The 12,251-nt window shown below is 38.4% G+C and overlaps 1 protein-coding gene across 1 annotated transcript in view; it reads right to left on the bottom strand.

Annotated features, from left to right (window-relative positions):
• Positions 1-1,434, bottom strand: part of kcnh3 (potassium voltage-gated channel, subfamily H (eag-related), member 3) — a gene marked incomplete at its 5' end in the record, with an annotated part of 38,245 nt that extends 36,811 nt beyond the window's left edge. The window contains one exon of the mRNA XM_079463563.1: positions 1,305-1,434. Coding sequence (XP_079319689.1) covers positions 1,305-1,434 — 130 coding nt within the window. The remainder of the gene's footprint in view (positions 1-1,304) is intronic.
• Between the last annotated feature and the right edge of the window lie 10,817 nt (positions 1,435-12,251).

Genomic DNA, 12,251 nt, shown 5'->3' with positions numbered 1-12,251 from the left:
CGCATGATCTGCATGGTCTCCGGTTACAAGGATCAAATTGTTCTCCTGACCGCAGGTGGGTAAATATGCGTCCGGCATTAACCATATGACATGCTGTGCTCTTTCTGTGTATGGTGTTTATTGTGTAAGTGATCAAGCCATTAGATTTCCATGCTGTTGTGTATGCAATGCTAGTTATATCTTGTTATTTTCAGGAATATCTGTGTCGCAGAGATGAAGGTGCCAGATGTTGTATTAAAATGTTATCATATTCTATTCTCGGGAGAACAAAAAGAGGTTTTCTGGAATGAAATGACATTTGTTTTGTTACAAATCGTGAGGTGAAGGCTTAGAAATTGCTGCTAAAAATGTGTTTTCCTTTTAAGATATGTTATTACTCACTCGGGTTGCTTTTATACAGTATAATTTGTTTCTCTTCTATCCATAAAAAGTAAAAACTTAAATAATCATGTTCCATTATCATTCTAATTATTTGTAGATGGTTGATCAATACATAAGATTTGTATGCTACCCTATACTCACACTTACATCTCGGAGACGTCTGTATGATGTCTGCAAGACATATTTTTTGATTGGTTGCTTTTCTGCAACACGTCTGTAAGATGTTTAGGATTCTAAGGCGATTATTAGTTGTTTTTACACAGCAGATGTTTTCCAAATCTTAGATCTTTAGCAGATATCTTACAGTTGTACCTGTGCTATCTGGGATAATGTAAAAATATTTCCCCTTTGTTTGCCTTGAACCAGTGCTTTTCACATAATTAAATCCCATTAATGTTGATTTGAGTTTAAATGATTCTGAACAGCATTTTAAACCTATACGGACATTGGAAATCTTAGCTTGAGCACATGAACAAGTTTATATGTAATTTATTTTATTGTATAATTGCTCTTTTATTTTCATCCCTCCATCAATCTTCTTCACCCCTCTGTGTTAATCAATGTCTTTCTCGCCTGCAGCTATACCTGCTTTATAACTCCAATTCACCACATCAAATATTCAGATCTCCCTAAATCATGTTAGAAAACGTCCTGTTCTGTTCTCCGTATCCACAATGAACCTAAAATGATTTGAATAGTTTCAACTCCTCTTTCATAAACCTCTTTCCCTGTCTACATTTCAGTTTTCTGTGAAGGGACCAGCGCTAAAGCTTGAGCTGCATCACAATTAGCATATTTCTATTTACTAAAGGGATTGTGAGCAAAATTGCCCAAGCAAGGCTTATCCTTCACCATACACAGTTGCATACTGTAGTATTTCAGAACTATATCATGTTTTTTTTTTCTTTTATAGCATCTCCTACCTCCTTTTTTGTAGAAGACCAGTTCTGTCTTAAACTCCCGCCTTTCGTCCAGCGCCGCCTGGATCTGTGCCATCAGCTTATCACTGGTCTCAGGTCCATACAGGAAGTGACACGCGCAGCTCTTCTGCATCAGTTCCGCCCGGGCATAACCGGTGAGCTCACAGAAGCCATCAGAACAGTAAACGATAGGGTAGAGGGACTGGACCTGTGCATTCCCCAGCACAAAGTTACTGTCTGTTTGAGAAAAGAACAAAGAGAGAAAAAATGTCATGAAAAAGGGACAGAAAGTTCAACACTTTTTTTTTAGACTGAAAAAGTTTGCAGTGGATTGCTAGAGAGTGAGATTGCCAGTCCTTCCTGACTCACATTTTCTTATCACATACGCACACACATAGCTCACGGGGGACAAGAACAGTTCTGCGAATCCCATCAACAATACCTTAAGGATACCTTTAAACTCTTACTTTCAACTTTTGATTGGTAACAATAAATTAAAATATAGAAAGATTAATTATTATGGAGGGATACCTTTATATATAAATATGTTGTTACTTGAGGTTTTGTATATATATATTGCACTATACTGTATATATTTAGCATACTGAACACATAATTAAAAACATCTCAATTCTGAGTATATACTTGAATTGCCAACTTCAACATACAGTAGCCCTGAAGTGTATGGACACTGGATAGGCCTCTGTGTTCATGAAAGAAAACTATTTTTTTTACATTTCAAATCAAACTTTGAGAGTTTTAACTGCAGATCTTGATTGACTTCATAAGACAAGCTGACGTTTATAAGGAGATTTAGTTCACTCTTGATTTCTCAATCTCAAACAGCACGAGATGGCAAGCAGAGCCAAATTGAAACGACTCGTATCTGAAGCTATGAATGATGGAATAAGAACAATCGCTGACTAAAAAGCCTTGTATTCCGTACATTTCCCAAATACACCCAATCCCTGACTTCAAACTTCACTGAGGCTCACTTCATGTTCTGATGGGTTGCTCTTAATCTTCAAAAGCATGTGCTTTCCCTTTATTCATAAGCACTCATTAAATCATCCCTTATGGCAATGCAGTCAAAACCATATTCGCACCAATCGAATATTTATTGCTTTCAGAGGTGCAAATATTGATCCATCGGCTAGTGGGCGCCTCACTCAACGTCTCTCTCATTCTCTCTCTCCCTAAGGTCTTCGATGTTTAATATTTCACAGGGTGGTGAATGGGAGCAGATTTATACGTGACTGCGGTATTTAAAGTAGGGCAGCGAGCGGCGGGTTCATTTGAGAGATATTATAATGGAAGTGGAAAGCTACCCATCAAACCCGCCAGACAACAGAGCAATAAGGAAATGTCAGGAGAGCGCCTTTCGGTGTTTAGTGAGGAATATCGGGGCAAAATGCGATGAGATCAAAAACATCCCTTCTGAAGATGGATGAGAAGACAGGACAGGAGTGAGACGAGCAAAGGAGAATAAGTGATGTATTATTTCATAATGGACATATACGGTTTCACTGAGTAAAGTGCTTTTAAATGTGTCTTTGCTGCACCTGTGGTTAAGAGTCATTTTCTTTTCGCTTTCTCTTAGAGTTGTAGTTCTTTGGAAAATATTTGACATCATAGTTTTTGCAGACAGATTTTTGGAGGAACTTGAAAAAAAAGGTTCCACTTATAACTGAACAGTGTAGTGTGTTTGTGGTTCTTATTTACATTTTTTTCATCAGATGCAAGGCCAACCGCCCATCTTTCCACTGTGATGAAGTCCAATCAATCATCGACTGTCGATGCATATAAAGGTGTAAATCTATCAGTCACAGCATGGACTGATAACTCTCTCCTCCCATCTGTGTGTCTGCCTGCACTGAGTGATTCGGTCAATAAAATGTTTTAAGAAATGTTGGTATTCTTATTAGCCCCCAGTAATAAATGAAGCAGCTCACACTAACAATTGGTCATGTATGGGTCATAATAAATGAACCTGTTGTTAGAACCTGAGTAATGTTGAATGAAAGCTGGGCGTGATTTTTTTCAGAGCCCGGAGGTGAAGGAATACATTCTGAATTATTTGCTTATGTCTCAGCGGCATTCCTGATAGATTACACAATAGATACAGAAAGTAAACATCAGGGATTTTTCTGGAAGACAATCTTTTTGTTTCTTTTTTGTAATTTTTCATTTGATTGTTGCCTGGAGATGATGTCAACAGGGAGATGTACTCAGGCGTCTTTACAATACTGCGTCTACTACACAACGCTCGCTCCCTTTTCGAATGGATTACTAAGGTTTAAGACATGGTAGCTTTCATTGATATTTTGACAATAATCTTATTTGGTTCATCTATTTTACTATTGTTTTTCCTGTTTTTCCTATTAATAAGAATCTGGTGGGTGTCGATGCTGAACCCATAATTTGAGTTATGAACGGCTAAACCTTTTCAATTATCTGAATCCTTTAAGTGATTCACTCATTCATGGTTGTAAACCTCCAATAAATTGCACTTTTATTGATAGACAAGGCACATTCCGTAAAGTTTATTGTTTAACAACTTTGCTTTGTAAATTAGAAAAGTGATATATTGTTGTACAGCTGTCCAGACCTCAGTGCTGATCAGTACAATCAATGTTTCTCTCGCAAGAATTCATCACAACATCACTCAAATCTCTCGATTGTTACTTCAAGAGAGCAAAGAGATTAAATCGAGGGTAAACAGATGGTCAGAAGCCAAACAGATCTCATCCCCCATTTACAGCCATTGTATGGAAAATAAATACTATGGGAGTCAATGGGTGATGAGATCTGTTTGCTTACTGACATTCTTCCAAATATTTTCATTTGTGTTCAGCAGAACAAGGACATGTATACAGGTTTAGAACAACCTGAGGGTGAGTAAATGAAGACAGAATTTTTAATTTTGGGTGAACAACCCCTTCAAGTTTCTTTAAAAAAATATTCACCTAAAAATACCCCAGTCTCACGAGTCTCCACACCTGGAAAACATTGTATTCTACCTTCATTGAAATTTTATATTTATCTTTTCCACTGAGCAATGAATGAAAATGTGCAAACTGCACATTACAGGTTTTATTGCAGAAAGCTGTATGCATGACCAACAAATAACACTTATACTTATAATGGAAATAAGTGCAATGAATTTAAATAAACAAACTCAAAACAGTAATAAATTCTACAATAAATGAAGCCGTTTTAAAGCATTTAGTATTTCCAGCTCTGTTGAAGTACACATTAACACATTTTCCATTGTAAGTGCAAATTGTTTTTGCCACTATCACCATCGATTTTCAGCAGACAAACATTACTCTTATCAGTAAAAATGTGCACCCGTCACACTATCTCAGCTGTGTGCTGTCCGAAGAAAATAAACAGTACCATAAACGTTGCAGTTATGGCTATAATTTAGCATGGCAATTGTTTAAAATGATACGTTTTGCAGTCGTACATCAAGCTAGACAGGGTTTAACCTGTATGGTTTCACAATGAGATGATTTGTTTATCACAGTTTATATTATAAAATGTATACCGCCATCTGCTACAATATCCCCCATACCCCCCCAAACCTGATTTTAAGGAGAGCATCCTAACCATCATTCAGCCTCATTCGTGACCAATTTAAGATGCTCTACAATGGCACCAATAACACCAAATAGTGAAATATTGGGAAATGTTATTTTACAATATAAAACACTCATGTCCAACACAATCTCACAGCAACTTATTTACAATCTCATTTGTGTGTTTTTGTACGATTTGTTTTCATGCCAGTGACGGATAGGGTTAGATTAGGGGGTGGGGCTTCATTAGTGTTTTTTCTTATAATTGTACAATCCCTGTGACAGTATAGGGTAAGTCTATTGAAAAGAATAGTAAGATCGTGATAGCAGTGATGTGCGATTTGAAGCAGCTTGTTATTACATTGGTGAATGACACTGGCGTTTGTCTTCTCCTTTACTCACCAAGGAGGTGATGTCTGATCTCTTCCATAGAGCCTTAACCTTCAACATACTGTGTTGACTTGAAATGGGTCAGATACGTTTTGTTTTCTCAGCGGCTTGTGCGTATGATCGCGCATATGATCAGCTCTGAGCTATAGTGTCTCTTAACCGGAGGACACTCACGTGCAACCACTCGCGTGACACTAACGCGAAATTAAGCCTCAATGTTAATGTTTGCATTGTCTGGATCATCCCCTATCTCCCGTCTAGTGCATAATGTGTCGTTCACCATTAAGGACATAACATATGTGCAAACAAGTGGCTAATATGAGGCTCCACTTCTGCAGCTCTGCTAGTGAAGGGGCGGGACACGGATTTGATTGGCCAAGAACTTTGACGAGAGGCTGAAATGTAGCATGATGTCATGGAATTTTTAGATTTGTTTAAGCGCACGTGCCAGACTCTCAGTTTCAAATGGTTATATCTCATAGATGCAAATGTTGTCAGCGCTTAATAACAAATCAGTTTATTAACGTCCTTAAGGCTCAGTAATTTTTACTAAAATGAAAAATACTTTTGTTTTGATTTCACTGGGTCTTTAAGAGGTATGATGTAGTTTCCAACCGTTTGGAAGAACTTCAGCAAGTTTAGGAATGTAAACTTTTGCTCAAGGCTATTCTCACTCACAGATCAAATACATTTTACGCAATAAATCTAATTCCCTCTGAATTCTGGATGAGAAGACACAACATGACTCCAATAATGACTAATAGCCATCCAAATGATTGTTTGTTCTGTGCACTTTGCCTGGGGCTTTGCTTGGACATCAAACAACTTTTTCAAAAATTATATTTTAGGTAATGACAGGGTTACATAAACCTTCACTTTTGAATGGCAAACTAGACTGGGGAGTCTCAGACCATAACATGATGAAAGCGGCATTAATCATTATGACAGATTGCAAAAACAAGCAAAGGAAAGCACAGCAGAGCATTCAACTGAACTGTTTCTTCATGAGATGTGCTTTTTTTGGAAAATGAAAATGAATACATTCAGTGTTTAATTAAATTCATGGAATACTACAGAATTAAAGTATAATTTTACAATGTTTGACTCCAGATAGGACGGATGTTTGTGTCAAAATTTTCCAGGCCTCACTATCAGTCTATCGCCAATGGTCTTTGCTAAGGCCATTTTACATTTAAGTTAATTTACAGGCAAAAATAAAAAACTGTGTTTTAATGTTTAAACAAAAAGTATTCTCTGATGCACCGTTGCTGTAATTCAATTATAGTGAACGGAATAAAGAAGATGATTCTTAACCTACTAAAGGCTAAGATATTATAGACTATATATTACATTACAATCAAAATAACAACAGAACTCACAGTAGACTGCACATTAGATATTTTCTACTGCTTTATGTAAACAGGTATGCAGACATCTTGCTACAGGGCAGTAGAACCAAGGGGATTGTAATAAATAAAACAACACATCTTTTAAAAGCAGCTTTCTATTAATAATGAACTGCTGTGGTGGAGTGTGCTGTTTTTATATGTTGTGCTAGGTTGTAGAATATACAATTGGTTGTATACTTGGTTATACTTGGTTGTAGGAATTCAGATTAAGTTGCGCTACAGTTGCTGCTTTTCTTTATAAACCCCCAGATTATTCTAAAGTTATCCTGCAATCAGTTTACTGTAAGTGTATTTTGCTTTAAAAATATTTTGTAGCTAACATTCGATTTATTTGACATGAGTAACTTGTGCGCTGGAAAAGATAAAGCAGAATCAACAGATGAGCCAGAATAATTAAAACGTAAAAGGAACAGGGGCTTTGTAACATGAGCGATGTTTAATGGATTATGACATTACAAAGATAGGTTCAACTAAAATAAACAGCAGAAGTAGCCGTTTCATCCACAGCATATTAAAAATGGCCCGTTCAGAGAACAACATCTATAAGAGCATTTGATGCAATGAATCATGCACATTCAGAAAACTCTGACAGAAAGATTTAATGAAAATATCAGTCATATCACATGTCAGTGATGAAGATTTTGATGAGTGCCGTTTGGACTTGAAACAACTGAAGCGTTCTCATGCTGTCGGCAATACAAAAAACACAAGTATATAAAGCAGAATTTCTTAGTGAATTTAAAGATGTACAAGCAGCAACAGACACGCGATAAACGCGACAGCACGTACTAAATCAATAAATGTTCTTACCAGTGTTTCTCATGACTTCTTTTAAAAAGGCTAAGCATTTTCATTGTAATGTTTGTTAAATGAATCGTGATGCCTTTTTTTCTCTAGCCAGTGGGCAGAAATCTCCCAATGCACTAAGCTTAGAGAGGCTCACTTGTCAAACCTGTCATACTGAAGCACTGCACTCTCCACCATTCTGCCAGAGAATATTACAGGTTTCTCTGTATGTCTGCTGAGTACAGATTTTTGGACAGTTCAAGTGTAATGGGACAGCACTCTTGCCAGTTTATGCAGTTCTTACAGAACGATAGTATTTTCATTCTGGCTATATTTTTTCTGTATTGTTCTGTTTGATTGGTAGAAGCAATGGGAAAAAAATCAGTTTTTCTGAATTTACTATTTATATGTATGTGTTTAGGTAAACGATCAGTTTTGTTTCATTCTGTGAACCTTTAAACAATATTTACCAAACCAAATATTTGAACAAAAATGTTTCTATTTGCATTTATTTGCAGAAAATGAAAACTAGAGAAACAGGTCAACATACCATAAAAGACACTCAAATACTGCAAAGAAAACAAGTTCATATTAATTTTTAAGCAATATAACAGTAATATTTGTTCATGTTTTTAGGAAAATAATATTTTTTATGTGATAACCTTCTTGCCAGGCTGTTAGTCTTTCACATTGCTGTTGGATGACTCCTGAGGCTTGATTTTGTTGAAATTCAACAGTCACTGTGTGTGTGTGTGTGTGTGTGTGTGTGTGTGTGTGCGTGTGCGTGTGCGTGTGCGTGTGCGTGTGCGTGTGCGTGTGCGTGTGCGTGTGCGTGTGCGTGTGCGTGTGTATGTCCGTGCGTGTACATATTATATGTTACTGAATAGAGTAACACTTACTACAGAGTCAATGAAATGTTGAATTGGCATAAACTTAATGAATAAAGTTACCTGAAGTTATATTGTAATACATCTGAAACATCTGCTTTATTTCCACATATAAAAGTAGCCACAATAGTACAACAAAAATTATATTCAATGTTATTTTCTGTTCACACTTGGATCAAAAAATCTGATTTGGGCCAAATTCAGACAAGTTTCAGGAACTATATCCTGAATCTTAAGTTTACTACTTCCAAATAATAGGTTACATTTGGTGTTGTACACTGTAGGCTTTACAGTGTAATCATTTTAGCAGAACAAGCTATCCAACAGTTAACAGGAATGATAAACATACGTTAGACAATGAACCAAACACTGAAACAGAGGGAAACTGGGGCTATATACAGGGAGACACTAACGAGGAGTAATTACATGGGGAGAGTGGCGACAGGTGATTGGAATGAAACCCTAACGAGAGTGAAACACAGAGCAGGTGATGGGAATGAAACCCTAACGAGCGTGAAACACAGAGCAGGTGATGGGAATGAAACCCTAACGAGAGTGAAACACAGAGCAGGTGAGGGGAATGAAACCCTAACGAGAGTGAAACACAGAGCAGGTGATCGGAATGAAACCCTAACGCGAGTCAGAGCAGGTGATGGGAATGAAATCCTAACGAGAGTGAAACACAGAGCAGGTGATGGGAATGAAACCCTAACGAGAGTGAAACACAGAGCAGGTGATGGGAATGAAACCCTAACGAGCGTGAAACACAGAGCAGGTGATGGGAATAAAACCCTAACGAGCGTGAAACACAGAGCAGGTGATGGGAATGAAACCCTAACGAGAGTGAAACACAGAGCAGGTGAGGGGAATGAAACCCTAACGAGAGTGAAACACAGAGCAGATGAGGGGAATGAAACCCTAACGAGAGTGAAACACAGAGCAGGTGATGGGAATGAAACCCTAACGAGAGTGAAGATGGACGATGACATACTTCTGCTAAAATCGCTGCCATCTAGGTCACTTCCGCTCTCATAGCACTAAGGTTTATTTTACCAAGTGATAATGATGTGTCTGTTTGAATAATTAGACTCACATTGTTGATTGTAAATCCTATGTGCCTCCTGAAGCGAAACGGCATTGTTCCCAGAGATTGTTGGCAGAGATTTTAACGTAAGGATGTCATCGCTCCGTGTGCATATAGCTACCCCATTGGTGGTCAACAAAGAGGCAGAGAGCACAAATTTAGAAGCATACACAATATCTTTGCTATTCCAGATGTCAGTGTGAACTGTAAAGTTACGGAAAAAATATTTTGAGTTGCCCTCTGACCACCACATGGATTGTTCCGACAGCTGCATTCGACTTGCTGAGTTTCCCAAATTGGAAGGTACTGTATAGATCCTAAATAGATCAGCTCAGGCAAACAGAATCATTCTGGAACAGCTGGCATCCAATTCGCAGCTGACTGTCACCCCTTATGCGCTGCTACTGTTTTCAAGTCTTTTCAAAATCTTTTACACATGCTTCCATTAGTAGACTCATCTAATTGATGGTAACCATGATGTGTCACCAGCATATGAATGCAAGGGTTATCTGAGCAATGAGGTTGCCACAGGTGTAGCTGGAATGTCCTACTGTAGGTAATGTTCGGAAAAGCTTTTATTCAGAGTAGCTTTAATAGGCTTCCGAACACCTCCTGTCTGATCTCACACTGGGCACCGTGTGACATCAGACCACCACTGAGTGTCACATGTGCAGATGACACCTCTCTCAGGACCACGCTGATCTTGAGTCAAACAGGCTCAAAGTATAGATGAGTGAATCTAAAAAAACATGTTTTAGCCATTTTTACCCCAAATCTGAAGACAAAGAGTAAACAAATGAACATTGATATTTAAATGTTACTGTGCATTTTTATATGCTTAAAAGGCACAGTAGTCTATACTTTACAGTATGTAAGTGCAAATGGTAAAACAATCAGATGAAAGAGAACAACTAAAGAGTGATAGATATTGATCATAATAGCCAGCAAATGGACATAAGAGGTACTTCACATGTGGACAAGATGAACACTTCAGTCTATGTGGAGTGTGAATTGATGAACTGATGTAAATTACAGAGTAGGCCGATTACCTGCATGCATGACCGTGATGACATTGTCATGAAATCGCTAGAAAGGATAACCCAAGTGCAGGAAGCGGGTACATAAACTCAAAACTCAAAAATGAAAACCCACGATGGGGGGAAAACGAAAACAGAACAATCCAAACTACAAAACAAATACAAAACAAAGACTTCCCACGAGGTGGCCAAAACAAGAGAGATCAGGATAAAACTAAACAAAACACTTCACAGGAACTTGAAAAGATGGGGAAAACTGGAACCAGGATATGAGGTAAGTCTACTAAACATTGTAAAACACAGGACAACAAACACAAGAGCATTAAATAGGCAAACTAACAAGGGACGATTACAATAGGCATGTGTGGGGAATTAAACGTTGGCAGGAAGCTAAACGAGGCAACGAGGAGGTGGGGTCATAAGGAGAGCACATGGCCATCATAACAAACAATGACTATGTGCTTTCTCAAAAAAAACATGGGACTGTCATGATCAATACAGTACCCCCCCTCCCATCACGGGACGCCACCTGGTGTCCCCCGAGGGGACAACTAACATGACAAGACTGACTAAGAAACAGACAGAAACCAACAAAACATCGAAAACATGTTCCCATATCAGCTGGGTCCCCATACCGCATCCTGGTCTCAAGGGACCATTACCCTGGGCCGTATTCCCCAGACTCTCTCTGTCAAGACACCCCAGACTCCCCGTTCTCCCCCTCTAGAGCACCTGCCCGGACTAAGACTTCTTCCCCTACATTGCAAACGTAAGTGCAAACATGTTTGGAGTACGAAGGTTTGTTACTGTTACAGTAAAACAACAATGCATGTTAATAATGTACAGCGGTACTGCATATTGGCCATGCATTTACATATTCACCAGCTTAAACCAGCCAAGCCTGGTAAAACTACCTCTGGAGGCATTTACACAAAATGCTATTTTAAATTAAAACAGTTAAACAAAGCAAATTGCTATATTATTTTAAAAGTAAAATTGCTACACTCTGTGTCTATAAAGTATTTTACACCACTTCACTTTTGATGGTTTGCATAAAGTAGGTGACATAACCCTCAATATCAAACATGCTCCTGAATGCTATACATTTGTCGAAAGAATGCACAATATGCACAACACTGATGGGCCACAACACCAGCGCAACTAAAAAGACACAGACGACTTGTTGTTTTGTGATTTTTTTCCACCTCATCTCTTTCTAAAAACAGAGCGTGAAAAAAAGTCAAACACAGACAGCAGGCAATTTATTAGTGCTGTGCCACAGCAAAATGCGTGGCACTTTGGCAACATAATTATCAAGCTGACTGGCCATTTCTCTCTCTCTCTCTCTCTCTCTCTCTCTCTCTCTCTCTCATCCCTTCTCTTTCTTTTTGAAACACAAAGCTCTGTCACTGGCCCCTAGAGCCCGGGAAGAACTATGGGGACGGCCCCCACACACTGCTGATTATAGCCTTGAGAGAGAGAAAGAGAGAGAGAGAGAGAGAGAGAGAGAGCGATACGGCAGACGTAAAAAGCAGCACACCCACATGACAGAGAGAGAGAGAGAGAGAGAGAGAGAGAGAGAGCAACAGTCTGTGAGTTTGTGAGCAAGCGAATGTGAGAAGAGAATAAATGCATGGTGTTAAAGGATGAGCGTGTAAGTATGGGTTGTGTGAGAGAGAAAGAACATTTATCATCAGACTGAGTAATATTTTAATACAAATGAGCTACATTCTGTGGTTCTTAAAGCGACAGCTCAGTACATGCACATTCGTGAAT

Source organism: Barbatula barbatula (assembly GCF_947034865.1).
Source record: "Barbatula barbatula genome assembly, chromosome: 9".
NCBI classification, from domain to species: Eukaryota; Metazoa; Chordata; class Actinopteri; order Cypriniformes; family Nemacheilidae; genus Barbatula; species Barbatula barbatula.
Note: the sequence above shows the minus strand (reverse complement) of the source record. Positions and strands in the feature narration are given on the sequence as shown.